The 21,381-nt window shown below is 41.4% G+C and overlaps 2 protein-coding genes across 2 annotated transcripts; one reads left to right on the plus strand and one right to left on the minus strand.

The window, feature by feature from the left end:
- Nucleotides 1-172: 172 nt before the first annotated feature.
- Nucleotides 173-4,438, plus strand: islr2 (immunoglobulin superfamily containing leucine-rich repeat 2). The gene is made up of 2 exons (XM_086028315.1): nucleotides 173-409; nucleotides 1,214-4,438. The coding sequence occupies exon 2, from the start codon at nucleotides 1,222-1,224 to the stop codon at nucleotides 3,340-3,342; it is 2,121 nt and encodes a 706-aa protein (XP_085884441.1). The 5' UTR covers nucleotides 173-409; nucleotides 1,214-1,221; the 3' UTR covers nucleotides 3,343-4,438.
- Nucleotides 4,439-4,658: 220 nt separating this feature from the next.
- Nucleotides 4,659-21,370, minus strand: stra6 (signaling receptor and transporter of retinol STRA6). Its single transcript, XM_086028316.1, has 18 exons — nucleotides 21,149-21,370; nucleotides 20,097-20,460; nucleotides 18,965-19,031; nucleotides 17,622-17,704; nucleotides 17,047-17,180; nucleotides 14,958-15,124; nucleotides 13,880-14,005; nucleotides 12,569-12,639; nucleotides 11,934-12,013; nucleotides 11,805-11,866; nucleotides 11,533-11,695; nucleotides 10,410-10,485; nucleotides 10,005-10,138; nucleotides 9,305-9,422; nucleotides 9,021-9,122; nucleotides 8,276-8,439; nucleotides 7,314-7,451; nucleotides 4,659-5,526 (listed from the first exon to the last, which is right to left on the minus strand). Exons 2-18 carry the CDS (start codon nucleotides 20,165-20,167, stop codon nucleotides 5,315-5,317), a joined length of 1,968 nt encoding a protein of 655 aa, XP_085884442.1. The 5' UTR covers nucleotides 20,168-20,460; nucleotides 21,149-21,370; the 3' UTR covers nucleotides 4,659-5,314.
- Nucleotides 21,371-21,381: the final 11 nt, after the last annotated feature.

Genomic DNA, 21,381 nt, shown 5'->3' on the forward strand with positions numbered 1-21,381 from the left:
TATGTTTAGGTCTGGCTAATCAATTAATCATCAAGCTCTTCAATTATAAATTTGGTTGGAGGACGCGGAGCTGCTGTATCTTTAATAGAGAGAAGAGGCGCGCGGGATGTGGGAGAGGCTGCGCGCTCCCGACGACTCCTCTGCTGGCTGCTCAGCGACGGGAGCGCGCGCAAAAGATCCGACACTTGCAGCAGAAAGAGAGGGAGAGTGGGGGGGAAATCACCCACGGACCGCAAACTGCTCACCAGGACCAAAACATGTTGCCTCCATCGCTCCCATCGCGGCAAAAGTCATGTGAAATGAGCCACTCCTGAGATATATTTTGTTTGTTTACACTTCTTCTCAAGCTTTTTGACTGAAAAGTGGACTGTGATTGATAGAAAGCGGGATTGAAGTTACTATTAGACAGGTAAGTCCATTCAAAATTCAGTTTATGAGGTAGTTAAAGCATGGAGGAAGGCATTTTTCTGAACAGGTTTGATGAATTGTTTAAAAGAAAGGAAATTATGTAGATAAGTGGTAACATGACACTTTAAATGACACCATGTGTTTTGTGCTAATATGAACCTTTTTATTTATATGCATTGTAGTGTTCAGTTGTGTCGAAGCTTTAATTGAAGTAAAACATATATTGATATGAAATTTGTTTTTTATCACATCTGCCTCACAGTTTTGAAATCAGGAGTTCTGATCTGTTTTTTTTAATGCAAGATTCTAAATTATCCATTGGTATGAATGTGAGTGTGAATGCTTGTTTGTCTATGTATGTGCCCTCCTATTAACTGTCGATCTGTCCAGGGTGTACCCCACTTCTTGCCCATACCTATAAGCTGGGATAGACTCCAGTTTACCTACTAGCCCAATGACAATAAGCATCATAGAAAATGTATCGTTGGGTGGATAACATGAATTGATGTGAATTTTAAATGGCACTTTTGTGTATTGGGCTGCCTCAGAGTTTGGAGGTTCAAGGTTTGAATCTGAAAAACTCTAATTGTTTTGACAAAACAACCCATTTTTTGCATGAAAGGTTGGATGAACAATGCAATTTGGAGTTGTTGTTTTTTTCAAAAAGAATCTGACAAGTCGGTCATTTTGGTCCCTTTTTGATTCTTTTTTTATACAAGTGTTTTTAAAGTGCTCTCTCTCAATTCATGGTCTTTAATGTGCATTTCTGGATCGAAATCAGTATTTTTCCTTTAATTGGTTGCAGGTGCAAAAATGGTGCCAAGGCTCGTGGCGCTCATGGCATTGTGGCTGACGCTGCTAGCGAAGGTGCGCTGCTGTCCGGAGCAGTGCACCTGCCAGGACAAATTCGCTCACCAGTTTGCCGACTGCGCTTACAAAGACCTACTGGCCGTGCCCGTGGGTCTGCCCTCCAACGTCACCACCGTGGGCCTTTCGGCCAACAAGATCAAATCTCTGAAAAGCAAAAGCTTCGTCAACATCACCCAGGTCACATCTCTCTGGCTGGCCCACAACGAGATCATTTCCATCGAGACGGACACTCTGGCCCCCTTGATTCAACTCCGCAACCTGGACATCAGTTACAACAAAATAGTCAACTTCCCGTGGGGGGACTTGCTGAATCTGACCGCTTTGCAGCTTCTCAAAATGAACAACAACGAGATGGTGAACCTCCCCAAGGACGCCTTCTCCACGCTCAAAGATCTGCGCTCGCTGCGCATCAACAACAACAAGTTCACCACCATCGTTCAGGGCACCTTCACAGCTCTGTCCTCCATGTCCCACCTGCAGATCTACAACAACCCCTTCTCATGCTCCTGCAGCCTGGAGTGGCTGAGGGACTGGGTCACCACGACCAAGATCTCCGTCCCCGAGCCCAATTCGATTCTGTGTGAAGCCCCCGAGCACCTCAAGGGTGTCATGGTTTCAAAAATACCCAACCTGGACTGTCAAGTTCCCGTTGTCACGATAACTTTCCAGCCTGATATCGGCAGCGCGGAGCTTGTTGAGGGCTCCACGGCGGTCTTGAACTGTGAGACAAAGGGAAGTCCAAAACCGCTGGTTAGCTGGGAGGTGATTGCAGGGAATCAGAACTTCCTGTTCCCTTTGTCCTCCACGGGCGAAGCCAACAACCTGCCAATCAATGACAAAACCACCAACAGTCGCTTCCAGGTTTTTCAAAACGGCACCCTTGTTGTTCCTCGCCTGAGTAAAAAGGAAGACGGGAATTACACCTGCCTGGCGGTGAACGATCTGGGCAAGGCCGAAAGCACGGTGAAATTGTCCCCAGCAGTGAGCAAGAAACACGCGGCAGTGGATTCCACGGTGGACAAAATTCGCCCGTCCTACAACAAGCCCACTCAGCCCAAGAACTCCAAAAACAACGTCATCAACTGGACCAAGGGCGAGGACAGGACCAAGATCACCCCAGACGGTCCCTCGGACAAACAAGATGGCACCCATGAAGAGGGGCTTTCTAAAGACCCTTTGTTTACCAGCAAGTGTGGCGTGCGAGATGGCAGCGAATACGTCTCCAACCACGCCTTCAACATGAGCCTGGATGACCTCAAGCAGTACACCTTCGATTTCGGCGTCATCGCCCTGGAAGTGTCCGAGACGGAGGCCAAGGTCAAACTGAACCCGCTGCAGCTCGCTCGCAGCAAATCCAACCTTCACCTGAGCCAAAGTGACAACGCCGAGACGGTGGTTAGGGAGCCAATGGGTCTGTACCAGTCGGCCTCAGGGAAAGCCGGCCCAGACATGCTTTACATCTGCGTGGACACCGGAAACGGACACTCCCTCATCAAGTGGTCCAACATCGAAGAGGGGGTCAACTCCTACCACTTCACCGGATTACACCCCGGCACCAACTACACACTTTGTCTCACCTACGGGGGACAAGACTGTCAAGTCCAAGTGGTCTTCACAACCAGGAAGAAGATCCCCTCCCTTCTCATTATCGTGGTGGTGAGCATCTTCCTCCTGGGCCTGGCCACCGTCCCTCTACTGGGGGCCACCTGCTGCCACCTTCTCTACAAATACCAAGGGAAGACCTACAAGCTCATCATGAAGGCACACAATCCCGACCAGATGGAGAAGCAAATGACCGGAGACTTCGATCGCAGGACGTCCTTCGTGGAATCCGAGAAGACCTTTAACCCCAGCGAAATGGGCGAGGAGGAGGGGGAGCCCCCCCAGGGAGAAGGTGAAGCAGAGGGCAGCGTGGCTACGGAATCCATTCCCGGGTCTTCATCCAAGACCAACCAGGAGGAGTTCGAGGTGGGATCCGAGTACAGTGACAGACTACCGTTGGGGGCGGAGGCAGTCAACATCTCCGAGGAGATCAACGGAAACTACAAGCAGCCAAGCCGCTGAGAGCCTTGTAAGATCCCGTTCACTTTGATCAACTCAAACTTGATTTATTTTCGTTTTCGTTCTTTACCTCAGAAAAAAAACTCGCCTGTCACTGAGATTGTAAGAGTGAGTCAGTTGTAATGTCAAACAACGTCATTGTGCACCAAAAAGAGGCGCTAATCCAACTGCGCAGAACGACGACCTTATTAATAGTTCTGCAATTACTCTACAAGTGTTTCCCAATTTTTCCGGAGCCATGGCACATATTTTACATTAGAAACATCTCACGGCACAAACAAAAAAAAAAAAAAAAACGTCACCAGATGCATAGCTTTGGTGGATTCACAGACAAAGAGCATTTCATTGTTCTACCTGCCACATCATAACGCTGTCATAGGTGGATGAACAAAGATATATTTTATGCAGTAAAGAAATAAATAAATAATAATCGGACCAATTTCGTGAAATTGTAGAGGTTCTCTCAAGGCATAGTGGTTGGGAATCACTGCTCTCGAGCACAAACACATGCAAAAAAACCATACAAAAAAAAAACATTTTTGACACTATAGGGATCAATCTTTTAAAGACATTTTTAATAATCCAGTTGAAAAATAAAGCCTCAGGTAATATTGCCGCACGGATGCGAAACATAATGTAAAAATTCCGCCAAACGGCTCCAAGGAGATTTTTTCTCTGGATTTTTAATCCTTAAAATGTTTACCTATAATTTACATCTCATCCTACACGACGTAATGCTTTAAATGTGCGACAGATCAGCCGAGCCATCTACTATATATCATCCATGGCATGATGCTGTTTTATTACTCGTGTGCTTTTTCTTATACCTGTGTAGTCCTCCTAGATGACTTTATTTTGATGTTAATGCTGTCAATCTGTACTGTGAACCATGTACGTTTTTTAAATTTTGAAATGAGTTTCTACGAAGCCCACACACAAAAGGACGCAGGAGAGCGTCAGTCGGCTTCTCTGTTCTTGTACTTTAATACCTAGCGAGTTTTTTGTGTGGAATATGTAAAACGGAAACCAAACGTGAGCTTTCAAGATTTTTAAAATATAATTTCTTGTAAGTGGAATTAATAAACCATTTGAAAAAGGGCTTCTCTGGAGTTTTTATTGACTTTGCAGACAAATAACGAAAAATGTGTAAAACAGGTTGTAAATCCGCGGTGAAGAAATCGACACTTCATTTTAACGGCGCGGGGTTATTTTTTTTTTTTTTTTTTTTTTTTAATGGCTTCTCAAAAACGTTAAATTAATGTGCGTATCCCGCTGTTTTCTTAAACGTTCCCATTGTATGGACATAGACGACACGCGTATTTTGCTGTTTTGTTTTATTTTAATAACAAGAATTTTCACTTAAAATTCGACATTTGGCAAATAAATGCAAAATATCTATCTCTCAAGAAGAATAGAGAGGTTGCAGCAATAACAGGAAAAGGCAAGTAGTGTTTTTTTTTTTTCAGCAGGACAAATGCTTCATTTTCCTGGTCATTCCTAAATCCACGTTATTTGTAATCACACACAAAAAAAATGAAATGCAATAGGAAATAAGTGGGCAATTGACAACCCAGTCTATGAAACATGATTTTAAATGTATAAATAGGTTCTGGAATAAATACCCTCTTGAAATGCTGCTTAGCACACTCGTGTTTAGTTTAGGTGATTTGCAAAATCTAAAGTGACAACATACTGATTAGCCTTATGTATAGAGAAGAGGGAAATAAGTGTTACTAAAGTCATTGTGTGGAGGGTTGCACATCGTGGTGGTGAGGTGCTTACACTAGCTCCTCCCACAAACTGGTGACTGTGAGGCCCCCTTACATGTTACCCACCAGGGGAAAACAGGCACAGAACAAAGCAGAATGGGAGGACAAGATCTCTACCAGAGGCACTGATCTCTACCTGCGTGTCTATGCAAGGAGTGGAAAAAATATAACAGGGCTGCATCATTCATTTAGACAGGTCTCATTGGTCAGTTGCAGGCAGCCGCCTTGGCCTCCTTCTTGCTGCCCTTCAGGCTCCCGTTCACAAAGCTCTCGGTGGCCGCGCGCTGCTGGAAGTGCTTCCTGGTGCCCACCACAGACGGGTTGTTGACCAGCGTGTAGAGGAGCTGCCAGTGCCCCCGGGCTCGCTTGGCACTGGACACCTTCAGGTGCTTTTTCTCCTGCTGGACCAGCTGGATACCTGAATAGACAGACAATAGCATGCCATCAATATTGCATCATATCCCACCATAACGTCACGTCACATCATATCATATTAAAATCCCTGGCTATTGGCAGGAGATGGGGACAGAGTCCTGCCATGAATACAGAAAAAGTATAATTGACGACCCTTCTCCAAAAATGTTTATCATGGCTTGTATTAATAACACAACCTATATTTCAAACTCATTTTACGTTACCGTTCAAAATATATAACTTTCAGATCATTTGATTTCAGCACAGCAAAAACATACACATGCAGTGAGCAGTTCCACTAACTACTCAAGCTGAAGTACTTTAAACAGTCAAGATGCATCACTTCAATTAACAGTACATCGTTGACATCAGATACTCCTTTCCTATCAAAGCAGTGCTTGGGCTTCATCTTATTGCATCCATGGGCATTATAAAACGAGTACAAAAATAAGCCCGAAACCTTTGGATAAGTGAATTTTTCAGCCAATAACAGAATACAGGCAAATTGTGGACCGGGAATGTGCTGGGATTACTGTATACACTTACAGACCACTTCATTAGGTACACCTGCAACAAAAAACGAGATAGCAAAGCTGAATCAAAAATGTCATTTGCATGCAGTTACTTCAAATTCAATTGACTTTGTTTCACAGAAAGTTCAATGTTTTGGCTGAGTAAAGTCATAACGCTTGCATGACAAACAAGATGCATGTTTCGTTCTTTGAGTTTGTCAATAAAGCGTTGATAAAAACTGACCCCGGCTCCCCCCTACCCTTTAATATACAGATCTGGTACTACATCTCTTTGCAGTTGAACCTAATATTGTGGTCAGTGGTAAGTGTCTATTCTCATCTACAAGTGTATAACCAACAATAAAATTTGAAGGCCTCGGAGGACCATACAGATATGATAGGCGCAGTAATAATAGAAAGCAATCATATTGTAATCCTCTTGGCGTGATGGGAACACACACGCACACACACAGGTCTCACCATTAACACACTGAAAGTGTCAGTCCCTCGACTACATGAATAGTAACCAGGCAATTAGCGCAGCTCGTCTGCGTAATCGGCTCCAAAAGAATTCATCTCTGTAATACAACACATTATTGTTATTATCCATAATTCATTAAGCAAGCAGGGACATTTTTACATCTGGGACCCTGATGCACTTTTCTCTTTATAGCTCACCTTATTGGGTGACCTCCTCATTTATCAGTCACTTATTCTCCTCCTGGGTCTTCAATCTAGCCTTGAAATAGTTCTTTCTATTGTTTAAATAACACATGGTAACTGCTGATCATGTTTGGCCATAGTGGGCACACCAATAGAACCTCTGAATACTTTATGACAGATTTTATTGAGACCATAAGCCGCAGGACTGTGAATTATTCCACGAATTACTCAATTTGCTCCTAACATATTAAATCAGCTGGGCTTTCATTTCTGCGGCGCATGCGAGACGGTGTCCTGATGGGATTATGTTTCAGAGACCTGCTGCTGAATGCTAAAGCATCTCCGGACGAATCCGAGAGGTGTTGTGGCAGAACTGCATACTCGTATTAAAACCAATCTGTCTCCTGTTACGTTGCCAAGAATCATTAAGGGAGCCATTAAAAACTCTATAAGTGACAGTAATTTGATGTGTAGGTTTAGCTAAGACACACATGTTCACTGTTTTTCCATGAATGACATAAAATGATAACCCACAAGAAAATGCTTTTATGTTCTATTTTGTGTATGGGCTCAGTTACGTATGCTATGATGTTGGTTTTCTCGAAGAGCTACACACCCTCTTCAGCATCCCGTGACCTCTGCACAACATTGTTCTTCTGGCCTGCAGACTGCAGCAGCATCCCGCAGAAAGCCTTCATCACAGGGTGGGACTGGCTCACCTCAATCTTTAGATAATGAGCGTAACAGCGGTAGGCTGCAGACACACACAAGAGGTGGAGAGAGGAGAAAAAAAAAACATTAAACATGCAGCGCAGCCCGCCAGGAGTGAGGACAAAAAAAAAAAAAAAACATTAAACATGCAGCGCAGCCCGCCACGTTAGCTTTGAGGCAATCACACATAATGACCATACAATCATGTGCCTTTTTCTCTGCTTTTTTGGCAACCGCTTTTGCCGACAACAGATGTCTTAAATCTGCAGCCATTTCAGAGAACAAAGTGCAATTATAGTCTCGAGCTGCACTGCTTACAGATATAATACGAGCTGCGCTTTGCCAAGCTAGGGAAGACGGACAGGGTGCATCATTTCAAGCCGCTAAGCAAGCGTTTGCTCGGAGAAAATGGCTTCCTTTTCAACATTTCCATTGAAATAGACAAAGGCCGAAGTGCTCCATTAATAGTGACCAACATGGATACAGCTGTGTCTGTGTATGTAGGAGAGGTGGGGGCATCCGACTCAAATGACTTGATTTAAGTCAGACTTAAGTTGCTAATGGAATGTACTTGGAACTTGCTTGGTTAAAACTCAACTTGACTTTGACTTGGTATCATAATGATATTCCACTTGACGTAGACTTGAGCTACAGTAAATCAGTGATATCCATCCATTTTCAACACCGCTTATCCTGTGGAGGGTGGCGGAGCCTATCCCAGCTGACTTGAGGCGAAATTTGAAGATTACAATTTAATACTTATGACCCGCACATATGTGGCTTACTCCTACCTTGTTGAGCAGTGCACGTGTGCATTTGTAAAGCAGGTGGTTAGCACATTTCTGTACAGGATCCTAAGAGGCTTACCTGGATCAAATGCCTCCACATTTCTGTTCAGAAGGCTGATGTCCATGCGTCCCATGTGAACAATGTTGAACAAGGCTGTGATGATCATGCGGCAGACTGCTAGCAGCACCCCGATGAGAACATTGACTGGAAACAGCAGGTAGGTCAGCAGGAAGAGGTTGCCCCTAGAAGAGCAAGTGTGAGCTTGAAGGAAAGAGTGCTTGAAAGACAGAGAAAATCCAAAGTTTGGAATCATTTCAAACTAGAGGAGATGTAGTCCAATGTGTATACTGCAAAGAGGAACCGGTATATACATGGTGATAAAATAAGCATGTAACAATAGCCACAACTGATTCCCAGTGACATTCAAGACACAGGCTGACTAACAGTTAGCCACTTGCTATCCTGAGCCAACAACAGCCAACTCTACACTTTCATTTGCTGACTCCCATGTCACTCAATGGGCCAGGCCCCGCCCTGTAAAGCCACACACATTCAAAGTCACAATGCAGTGCAGCGACGAATGTGAGGATGTTTGGCCCAAGTGGAAAAAACAATACATGCCCCTTACATGCATAATTGTAGTGGTATTATGCAAAATCAATTTTTATGCGATTACTCAAATAATCGATGGGATGATCAGGAGAGTAATCAATTCCAACAATATTTGATAGCCCCAAAGTCCTTATATGAAGTGTTTATCAGAGTGAGTTTATATCAGGACGTCAGTTTTACTGCATTTGTTTTCATAAAGACTCCGCATTACCTGTTGTCAAGGTCTCGCGTGCCAGCCATCCTTTTGATAAAACAAAACCTGGAAGTTATATGCTGAATCAGCACAGCCAGGAGAATCATCAGCCAGAAAGGCCTAGAGGGACAAAGTCAACAATCAAACACTTCCTGTCGTGTTTATTAAGAGACACACTTCACAATATATTTGCATGGCAGGCAGGCAGCCTCACTCAGACCAAATGGCATTTTCTAACCTTCCACGTAGCGTTCTTTAATATCATACTTGGTTAGATTGTGAGTTACAATATTTGTTCTCACCACATGCTCCACAGGATGTGAAGGAGGAGCAAGTTCTGTCCGTGTAGGATGGGTATGATAATGAGGAAAACAGCGATGAGAAGACAGAGGAAGAACACCATGGTTTGCACAATCATGCCTACATTGGAAAGAGAAATGGCAGCTTGAGAGTAGCCGACAACAATCCAACTCCTCATTCGTTCAAACCGAGTCAGCCAATTGCTAGAAAATGCATTTAAGTACAATATTAAAATGAGACAATAGACTGATTAGACACTTCATACACTTGCACAACTTAATCAATAGAGGGCCTGTATCTTTCTTTTTTTCTTTTTTCTTTTATGTTTATTGTTGTACAGGCTGTCCAAAAAATCATAGTCCAATGACAATTTACAAATCAAGCAATTTGTATTACTTAAAAACTAAAGTTTCAATTTTATGATAGTTTAATGTGTTACTACTCCCCCCCCCCCCCCGGTGAAGAATGACAGTCAGTCATTTCCACAAAAAGGCTTTTTTGTATTTAAATTATGAGGGATCCACCTCACACAGCAAAGTGTGCGTAGTGCATTTGTGAAGAAATTCAATAAAAGTAGAACGTTTTCCTATATACACACACATTATTTTCTGTTTTAAAGAAACAGCTTTCATGACAATGCGTCAGACCTCATCTTGTAGCTGCATTGTATATATTATAATGTATGTTTTATTTCAACCATACCGATGCAGATGTGAGCTGCCGTGAAGCTGGTGTATCCCATCCAGCAGACCAGAGCTGGTCGGGAAGCCCGAATACTTCTCTGGCAGTTATAAACATTATAGATATCTCCCCTGTACAGCCCCTTAAGGTTGGACCTGCAGAATAAAGGCAAACGAGGAGAACAACTGACTGTAATGGCAGAACATTTCATTCATTTTAATAGACATTTTCACATCTTGCGGCAGTTCATGCGGAACAAATGCTGCTTTGTCTGTCTGTTACTACTCCATTATGTTATTATAATACCCAAGTGCGCTATTGTATCATAATGACAAAATGACAATGTCAAGCTCGCTTATAGCTCCTGCAAAAATGAGACACAGAATAGAAATGGTGGAAATGGTGGAAAATGATGTCTCTTCCTACCGATGGAGGACCATGGACCTCATGAACATTGCCAAGTTGACGAGGGTTGACAGGGTCATCGCTGAGATGTAGCACACTGCCAGAAAAGAAATGCCACATTAGTATTGTGCACCTCTTGTGTATTGTTGATGTTGTATTAGAGGGATGTGACAGCATGAAACGTGTATTTCTGCTTATGTTGAAAGATGACGTTGAGGGGAAATCATGAAAACCACAAGTAACAACATAACTAGAAATTCAGTATGCTCCATAGTGGTTGTGAGAAGTATAGTGTAATATTATTGCGATCTGCTTTGATGATGATGTAATTTTCACTTATGATCTCACTTTTGTTGCCTTGCCAGCAAGTTTTGCAGGAGCTAACTTAGGACAGGACAGCCCCAATAAATACTTTTATGTGCCGCATGAAGCCCATGTCATCAAAGTTAAATGTGAGTGTTGTTTGTTTTTACATCTTAATATTAACTGTGCTGGAATATAGTTACACTTGACAACTCGGATTAACAAAATTTTACTTAAAGTGGGAGTCAACCCAGACATTTTCTTTCCAAGAATATGTTCTATGTGCCTTCACTAGTCTAAACATGGCATTCTTATTAATATTGTGTTTGTGGAATATGAGTTAAATTGGAAGTCAACCCGAACATATATTTTTTCAAGAATGTGTTCTATGCAAGCCCACTAGTTGAAACAAGGCATTCTGATAAATATTGCGTTTGTGGAATAAGAGTGAATTCACAAATTTTTAGCCATCTCTGGGGGTGGCCATTTTGTCACTTCTGTCGACTGAAAATGACATCACAACTGCTCAGGTCTCAGCTAACGACCTATCACGGCTGACCTGTTTTCTGAAGCTGAGCCGTGATTGGTCGTTACCTCAGTTGTGATGTCATTTTCAGTCGACAGAAGTGACAAAATGACCGCCCCTTGAAATGGCTAAAAAGGGGTGGATTTTGCTGCTAAACTCATATTCCACATACACTATATTAATCAGAAGCCACAAAGAACATACTATCGCAAAGAAAGGTTTTATGATGTGACATTTGGATTGGATTGTGCATATTGGTCCGGAGAAAACTAGTTTTGTTCATGAAATTATTTTCATGCTTGTGGTATCACTCACCCTCCACACACCACATGTAATAGATCACTATTCGGACCACTTCGTGTTTGTCTGGAGAAAGCACGATCCTGAACCCGGCTAAAACATTGGCAATGTCTTCATCAACTCCCATACGGGCGATTTGGAGTGAAGGCACCACGGCCATGATTAGCAGCAGGCCCACCTGAAATATGAAGCATTTGTTTAAATCAATGTTACTCTTATATAATAACTCTTGCCGCTATCCACAAACATTAAAATACCAATACAGCATCACAGTATACACTAGTTACCTGATAAAGTGTGATAAATGACACCACTCCAGATATGGCTAACTTCAGAGGGAACCTAAAAGCTGTTTAGAAAGGTACAGTCAATTCTGCCGTCAGGAGTACACAGACATGACAAAAAACACACTTCACCTTCCTCTGGTGTATAAATGTAAGCCTTCACAGCATCCATTATTCTTTGAGGCAGCTTGGGGCTCTCTGTGCTTGATATGCTGCAGTAAAAGGTGAACAACACTTACACAATTCTGCTATGAAATTCTTATTTTTTGTTTGGAACAGGTGTTTGTATTTAAACTGAAGTGATGACAAAATAACTAGTAAGTAAGCGTGGGCAAATGTTTGCCATTTCTACTGTGACTTTATAACATGTTTTCCAGTCATTCATTCATTCCCAAAGCAGGATATAGAAGAACTGACTGAGAATGACAATTCAGCAAGAAGAAAATGGCAACCTGTTTCCTGTTGATACCATGCCAAGGATCTGTCCCATGTTCTTATTGTTTTGTGTGATATCTCTGCACATTAATCAAGCCGCCTCCACACAGTCGATCCTGTATGCACGAGTTTTTTTAAATACATTTTAGGGGCGAAAGAGTGCCCTCCAGCTGCTGAATTGAAACTAGGAGGTTTGTGTTTTTCGTTTGAAGTGCAGTTTGAAGTGTGCTGTTTATAAAAATACAGGACCTAGGCACTCATGTGACTTAAATTTGAGGTCTGACTTAAAGTATGGCATATGAACAACAAGGTACAGTAACAAGCTCTCTGACCTGATTTTCATGTGCTTCTTCCTCTTGAGTAGTTTCTTCACATAGTCGTTGTAGTAGCTGCTGTTTAAATCCTAAGAATGATGTGTGGGGAAGCAAATAATACAAGTTCAAGATCAACCACATTTAGAAGTCAACTTTAAATTACCTAGTGGTAAAAAAAAAGTAAACATGATTATTTAAGACAAAGTCATTGATTACAAATGTTACACAGAGCTGGGCTTACCGCCTATGTGACAGACCGTTCCGCCTATCTGCCTATGACGGACGCCCACTTTGTAGCCAATAAACGATAGACAGGAAAATTAAAAAAATATTCGGAAGTGAAGTCGGAAGCCCATTTTTTTCCCATCTATCCCCCTCAAATATTAGGATTTATTTTGTGACATAAAAATATCAATTAAAGTGACAACATTATGTTCAAGTGTGATTACGTATTTCTATTATGTAAGGCAGTGGTTGCCAGCCTTTTTTCTCCCATGGATTGGTTCATACAAGTCTATACCCTTCGCGGCCCTGTAACTATTCCCTGTCCCTTGGAAGAAACTTTCTAAATACGCCTGTTTATTTTACTAATTTGCTAGCTTGTGCATTTAATATTACCGTTATGCGACGGAGACAACTTGATATGCGTTAAGAGTCAGTCATAGATGGATGTAACGGAGAAAATCTGGTCACTTTTCAAAATAAAATGTTTTTCAGCCTCGGATAATAAATAAACTGGAAGTACTGTACTTTTTTTTTTCTTTTTCTTTCTTTCATCTGTGCGGCCCGCCACGGCCCGGTCCAAAGTGGCCTGCGACCCGGTACCGGTCCGCGGCCCGGTGGTTGGAGACCCCTGATATAAGGTATTGCGCTGGTGTGATAACAGTGATTTATGGATATCTTTGATGGTGGATATGAGGAGTGCGGAAAATTGCCTCACTCCAGCTTTGTCACACCCATGTCAAGATTAGCATAAAATAAACATGCCATTGTGTTTCAAAAAACACAGCAACAGTTCCCTAATCTGATCAAGAACATAACAATTACATCAAATCTACTTATAATGGTTAGGCTGTTGGCACATTTCATCTCCCGAGACGGAGCATGACTGACTGAAAAGGATAAAGTCTCATACAGAGTACATTCAGAAAAAAAACATACAGGGTGTCTCAGAAAAGCTTTGTTAAAGAGTGCAGGCTTAAGTGAACATTAGTTACTAATAATGAACGGGGTGTTCAGATGATTATATACAGTATAAGTAGAATAAACATGCCAGGTGCAAAAATGCAACTTTAACATGAGCAGATACGATGGTGCAACTTGACTTACCTCAGTACCATTATTCTTTTCAGTGCCTTTGAAACCCTTGAAAAGGAGAAGAGGATACTGGAAACTAAGGAATGCCAAGCAAGCTATCTGGGGCAGGCTGGAGAACAGCAAGTAGTATTTATGTATCTAAAAGACGAAAAACAAAAATTGGTCACCTATACAATAGTTGACATTACTCAAAAAGAGGCAGAAAATGTCATTCCCACTATGGATGGGTACAATAAATTATTAGCTGGTCATTGAGTTGGTTGTGTGGAATTTAGTGTTGGTTAAGCATGAACTGAAATGAGGAAACTTGATTGCACTACTCGGGTTCGGCTCCAGAAGTTTTTTTTCTCCGAGGATTAAAAGAGGCCTTCACCGAAAGGGACCGAGAGATTAATTTATAATTATATTTTAGAATATCATATAAAATGTGTAGCACCTTCCCTAGCACTACTCAGTAACACGTGTAATTAAACAAGTTCAGAACATCCCATTACAAATAATGAGGGAAAAAAAGGTTTATGATTAACTGATCATTCATTTTGGCCAATTTTGCAAAATACCATCACCACATTTTGTCAAATACATCCATCTCAAATCCTCACAACAATATTAACCTTGATTTATTCAAATTTTATTAATTCAATAACATGTTAGAAGTAGTTCTTTAAGGTTCTGCAGTAGCTCTTTTATACATCTAGCTCAGCCTTGCACATTATCTCAGCAACTTTGTCAAAGAGACAACCATTTCAAAATGTATAATAAAGCCCGGATGGCACTGAGACACACTAAAGTGTTACGAAGCTTCATGATTAAGACCACCAGGCAGGGGAACTAATTGCTTTGAATCAGAACCATTCATTACACAGGAGGAGAAAAGAAGGTGGACGTGGTACTAAATCTGCGAGTCTGGGCAAAGATTTAAACTTCTATCAGGGAGACACAAATCCACTTTGAAAGGCTGATAGTCATCTTTATAAATCCTGTCTCTTATCACATAAGACATTGTTTGGTCTAAAAACGGTTTTCCGTGCAGAGCAAATTATTTAATCAGATATTGGCTATGTTTGTGTTGATGGAGATCTTTGCATACCTGCGGTGTTTTCGGACATTCAATTTTCTGCCAAACCAAGACACCAAAGTGTGTCCATGACAAAAGGCTTCCGAGTACGTAGCCAACTTTATTATGCAGGGTGCCACATGCCAGGAGAGGATAGTAAAGTGCGGGGTAAAAGAAGACTCCCAGAATCATCCAATTCTCTGCAGACACAACAAACTAAGTGTGAAACACACACTCAACTGCCACTTCATAAGAGGCACTGACTGGCACAATCAAATAATAGAGATTTATCAACCATTCAGCAAAAGATAATAATGCTAGGTTTGATTCGTTGTCTGACAAGTATGAATTTAAACAGAAAAAGTATTATAGTGATAGTTTGCAGTAGTGTTAGCTTCCTTGGGTAGAGTGGATATACTAAGTTGATGGCCCTATTTAAATGCCATTTTTTTGTGGTGTAAAAAAATGATGTTAAATGGGAGTCAGCATACATCTGACATCTGTTAAATGGGAGTCAGCATACATCTATCACCCTCTAAAGTACCCCCAATTAACTCCAAATAAATTTTAGCTATTCTAGTAGGTTTTTCTTGATATTTTTTTCTTAAAGCGGAAGTCAACCCAAACATATTTTTTTCAAGAATATGTTCCCAGCAGGCCCACTAGTGGAAACACTGCATTCTGATTAATTTTGCGCTTGTGGAATATAAGTTAAGCAGCAAAATGCACTCGTTTTTAGCCATCTCCGGGGGCGGCATTTTGCCTTCTGTCGACTGAAAATGACATCACAACTGCCCACAATGACCAATCACTGCTCAGATTCAGAAAACAGGTCAAAAAAAAAAAAAAGAATGACCTGTTTCAACTAGTGGGCCTGTAACTCTGTCATTCTTGAACAAAATATGTTTGGGTTGACTTCCGCTTTAAATTTCTAGCAGGAGCCTGAAAATTGTGTGCTAACATTGACTGCTAGTTCGAGTGGCCCTTTAGGACTGGATTTAGACACCCCTGGGTTATAGGTCACATAATAATTAATAATTAACAGGGGTGTGCAGACTTTTTATATCCGCACAATATGAATAATAATATTTAAATAATATTACTCATACTTCGACTGCAAATTTGTGCTAAAGGACATTTGATTTTTAAAAATGACAGATAAACCAGGTCATACATAAATGAGGTCAAATAAAGTACTGTTAGTTAAAATGCGTATGTACTTTAATATACTGTATTGTAACATAACAAGAATAAATATTTAGATTTTTTCAAATTGAACTATAATTAATTGAAACAACAAAATAACCAATTATTTAATCAAATAAATCAATGAAGCATTTCCCTGAGAGATGAATGAATAAAATTAATAAATAACTAAAAATTAGCAAATACATTTTAAGAAATAATTTTAGGGGGAAAATCTGCTAAAAGAATGCAACAAATATTTCAGGAATGTAGATAATGTAATGCTCGGTGAGCCAGGTTTAATAATGGAGTGGGCCGGATGTGGCTTGAAGCCCATAATTTGCGCTCCGCTGTTCCAGGCTGTCAACCTTGATATTATTACCGGTATATTATTTTAAGTATTGCTTTGTACAACTGAGTACACTGAGTATTATACAGGTTCTGTATATTCAGAGGTGGACAGTACAATATATGAATGCATATATGTATGTATGTATGTATGTATGTATGTATGTATGTATGTATGTAGAGAACGTCAAGTAATGAATGCACAACATCCTCGAACTACTATTGATATAGTGCACGACCAACTCTGAGTAATTGGAGATCACTCCGCGTTAAACCTAATCTACTAATTAAACCTTGTGTTGTTTTGGGATTGTGCAAAGTATGGGGGATTGACAACATTCAGCAAATTCTTATATAATTTCAATTCAGAAATGAAACAGCTTATTATCCACTTCTTAAGTCGAAAACAACACAGAGTAAAGAAAACAATCCAATTATGTAACAGAGCAACCATGTGTCATGAGGGCAAAGTTTGCTCCCAATCTCACAGGACATAACAATGCCTCGCTATCGCACGCAGGTTTATAGCGTGTGTAAAAACAAACAAGAACAACTGATGACGGCGGAGGAAGCACAAAAATGTCCTCACGTTTGTTCTCAGTCTCCGTCGTGAAGGGCAGAGGGTGTGGTGATATGACCATGCCGCAGAGTTTGCACAAGAGCACCCCAAACACAGCCACTGCCAGGCCCTTGTGCTGGGTATGGTCCAGGAAGTTGACCGGACTGTGGAAACCAAGTGGCAGGTATTTAGAGCCCACATGTGAGCAGCATCGCATGCAGCTGAGATGATTATTGAGCATACATGATCAAAAGGGTCCTCATCAGTGTTTATTGTGACAGTCGATGAATTACAAGCCGTATTTCTGCTGTGCAAAGTACGTCTCATGTTTTAACCTCAAGCTTCTGAGTGACTTCCTGTCACAATGTGCAGGGAAATAGTTTGAAACATTTTTTTGGGGGACTTCACTTTTGTCTGCAAGACTTGAAAGTCTCATCTGAAGAATAATGTTCGACTCTCAAAGATGTGTTTTTCCTTTAAAATCATTTTTTCCCCATTAGATTAAATAAACAGTGTCTCTCTCAAGCAGAACAAAATACAGTTGATGGAAACCCATGGCCCAATTCCAACATGTTGTGTTTACCTGAAGTTTATCAGAGCCTCACCTGAGTAAACCTGGGAGTCCTTTCTGTTGTCTGCCCGCTTTTGTGCGTCTTGCTAAGACTGCAAGGATCACCATGACGACAAGCTGGAGGAGGACATACATGAGTTAATATTACAAGCAGAACAGTGTGGCCAGAGTAGCACTAACTCGAGTCAGGTTCAGCCTTCAAGATGCTTCATAGACATGCGGAAAAAAAGTGGAGTGGATGTAGATGATGCAACACAAAAGGCTGTGCCTCATTAGTGCCCCCCATGGATGTGGCCTGAATGAAACGTCATTAGTCAAGATCATCGACCAGTGAGAGTTCAGTGACCTTTCATGACCTAGAACACATTTAGGAAACGCAAGGCAAAAGAAAGAATGCCTCGCTCTAAATTGGACCTGTACGGATCAATTTTGACCACCGATTTGTCAGAAGAAGTTCAGTCAGCTTCAGCATATGCAGGAGGACATTTTCGTTTAGTTGTGCTGGAACATTTGCAAAACACTTTGAAGTTAAAACGCAGACAATTACTGGAGTTTTAATTCCGTTTCAGCCTCATCGACTGACAGTCTTAGAGTTATGCTTGCAAGCGAGGCAGGATGCGTTCTTGCTATCGATTGGCGGTCCTTGGTGGTTGGTTGGCCACATACGAGGAGTGTCAGAAAAATTATTTCAAATCTGAAAAAAAAAAAAAATTCATATCCAAACAACCAAAAAAAAGTTTGACCCGCCGATGTAATCCCCCCGGAGAACAATGGACTTTCTCAGCCTTCTTTGACACACTTTTATGTACCCCTGGAAGGATTTTTTTCAGGATCTGCAGTTCCATCACTCCCATCTTGATGTCATCCACACCTTCAAAACGGGTCCCCTTGATGACCCTCTTGTGCTTGGGAAGAGGGAAAAATAATCACATGGACCCAGGTTGGGAAGGAGGGAGGTTTTGCTTGCATGATGTTCTTCTCGGCTAGGAACTGTCGGATGCTCATGACATCGTGAGCAGATAAGTTGTTACGTTGAAGCAGCCACAAGTTGTCCTGCATAAACTGTCACCTCTTCTCCTGCACTGAACAAAGCAAACGGCGCAGGATCTTTTTGTAGACATACCAGTTGATCGTTTGGCCCACATTAAAGGGGGGAAAGTTGGTAGTGAGACCAATCCTGAAACTTTTCTGACACACCTCATACAGCCGCGGAACTCATAATGTGATTTGTGAAAATTTGATTGTATTAAAAGCAAACCAAACTGTCATTAGGCCCTCTTCCTAAAGCGAAATTCCAGCATGTTTACAAAGCTTCAGTAACATTTGTAGCAAGTGTCAAGTAGTGCCAAATGAATGCAACATGAAAAAGAGACTCACTGATACTGCACTGATGCATATGTGGTATAGCCTGTCATCTGCAGTTGGGTCACATGGAGGAGTTATTCTAAAAAAAAAAAAAAAAAGGAGCACACACAAGAGAAGAACAATCAGTGTGTGTTGTAACACAAGGCCTTGAATAAGTGAGCAGGCCTGCACTTCACTAAACCTTACACACGTCACCATCGGGACCTTTTGTGGCAGCTGAAATTCCGTAGCAGAGATTTGCATTTAACCGGATTGTTATCAGCGTGATGCAGGAAACAACTGATGCCTATGTTCATGTTAAAGTTCACTACAAGAGCAGGTATCCTGGTCATGAGGAAATCATTACCACTCCCATACTCCAAGCAGTTCTCATGGAGTACATGTTGTCAACGTGCGGCTGGATAGCAAAATCCAGGATGGATAGAGTTGACAAGAGCCTCTCACCTGTGCAAACATTGAGCCAAATCGGGATTTTGGCCCTCACTGAAAGAGCAGATGCTGGCATCACATCAAACCACATGTAAATTTAAAGCAATGTCAAAATTCACAACTACAGTCACAGTCTGCAGAGAGCATCTGACTGTTTACACACTGCAAAACCACAAAAAAGCTACATTAAAGCTAGAGGGACCACAACTCAACATCGTTTATAATTTAGTGCGACAGTTTAAATGCAGGACTATTTGACAAATACCACTTGTTTCATCGCAATCCTGTCTCTCTGTTGATCTAAGAAATGTATTTAATAATGACATTTAGTTTCTTTATTATATCATTGCAAGTTTAAGGATGGAAACCTAAAAGTGACAGACCTACATAAACAGCCGATTGCATTGTGGGAAGTCAGATTGGCTATTCTTGAAGAAATCACTTCATTAGAGTGAAAAGACAGAAAAAATACAATTTGTGATGCCTTTGTTAGATGTGCTCCTATCACAACTTCTGGTGAACAATCTTAATTCTTATGAAAATGATGCAGTCTAAGAACTGGAGGGAAACCTCACACTGACATGAAGTACGCCATAAGACAACTAACATTTTAGTGAGAGCTGTATCTCAAACTGCTTGTTCACATACTGTACATTTTTATACTTAAAATACAACATGAGTTACAGCACCAACAAACTTAAGTTATTTTACTCACTCTATGTTAATCGTCTTGGACACAGGGTCATAGTCTGGGTACTCGTAGTCCAGCAGCGCATCCTTATCCATTGTGCCGTCGCTTTTTTCAAACACTTCCAAGGTTTGCAACGGGGGGAACTTCTCACCACAATTTCAAAGCGGCACACTGCTGTGATAGTGAGAAGCAAACCCGTGCCAAGTCCCAAGTTTTTGCCGTGGAGGCGTCCTGGTTGCCTAGCGTTGAGTCAGCTCAGGTGTCCCGGTGTTGTTGCAATCCTGGTGTGGCACAGAGGGTTGCTGTCACAGCTTCGGGCCGTGGCGTGTCTTGTCCACCCGCCCGCAAAGGCCCTGTTTCAGTGGAAGTTTACCACTACACTGGAAGACTGGGGAAAGAGTGAGTGGGTAGGGGGGTTGGGGGGTGGTAAAAGTGTGTGTGTGAAAGGAGGGAATAAGTGAAGAAATGGGCAGCCAATCTGGAAGGCCACCTGCTGCTTACCGGGATTACCTCTACTTGTGATGTTGTGTTGTAGTACGTGTTGCTGCAGTCAGGTGTGCTTTGTTATGAATCTACAGTTGGGACTATGTGAGGGGATGAGGCAATGAAGCACGCTATGTGGCCTTCCATGACGATAATGCTACATCTTTTGAAGACAAGGCCCAGCCTTGCGTTGATAAAAGAGCTGCACACCTTGATAAGGATCAACAACAAGTTCATTGAACTTGGCACTTTACCTTCAACAGAGAAATTATTATTTAGATTCTTTAGTCAGTGGAAATAGTCCATATTTAGTCTACATTATGGTGCATGGTGTGCCGGTTATGTTGTTTTAAAACAACATGATCTTTCAATTAGTAACAAAAGATATCCTTCTACTAAGAAACCCAATAAAATGGATTACTTTAATTTTTCAACAATTATATTTTATCACGGTACTCCTGATTGTATAAAATTGTTCAAAAACACAGGGAGGCACACATTTAGCTAAAGAATGCAGTGATGTCTTCATACCTAAATATAGATTAAACTCAACATGAGGTGCACAATTGAATGAGATCCAATCCAAGACATACCCAAGGTTTCCTTTCCAAAGATAGTAATGCAAAGGTTTGATTTGCTGTTTTTAAAAAATATGCGATTAATTATGTCGCTAAATAAGAAAAATGCTTTAATGTACTCCTGAAAGAATTTTTTTCCGCAGCTCAGCCACTCCGGCCATTTTGATGATGTCCGTAAGGGCTGCTCGATCAAGCGATTTTGAACCGTAACTGAATTTTCTGGCTAAAACGCTGTTAAAACGTTCAAA

This window comes from Filicampus tigris, chromosome 4 (genome assembly GCF_054856515.1).
Source record: "Filicampus tigris isolate MCC_2025a chromosome 4, RoL_Ftig_1.0, whole genome shotgun sequence".
NCBI classification, from domain to species: Eukaryota; Metazoa; Chordata; class Actinopteri; order Syngnathiformes; family Syngnathidae; genus Filicampus; species Filicampus tigris.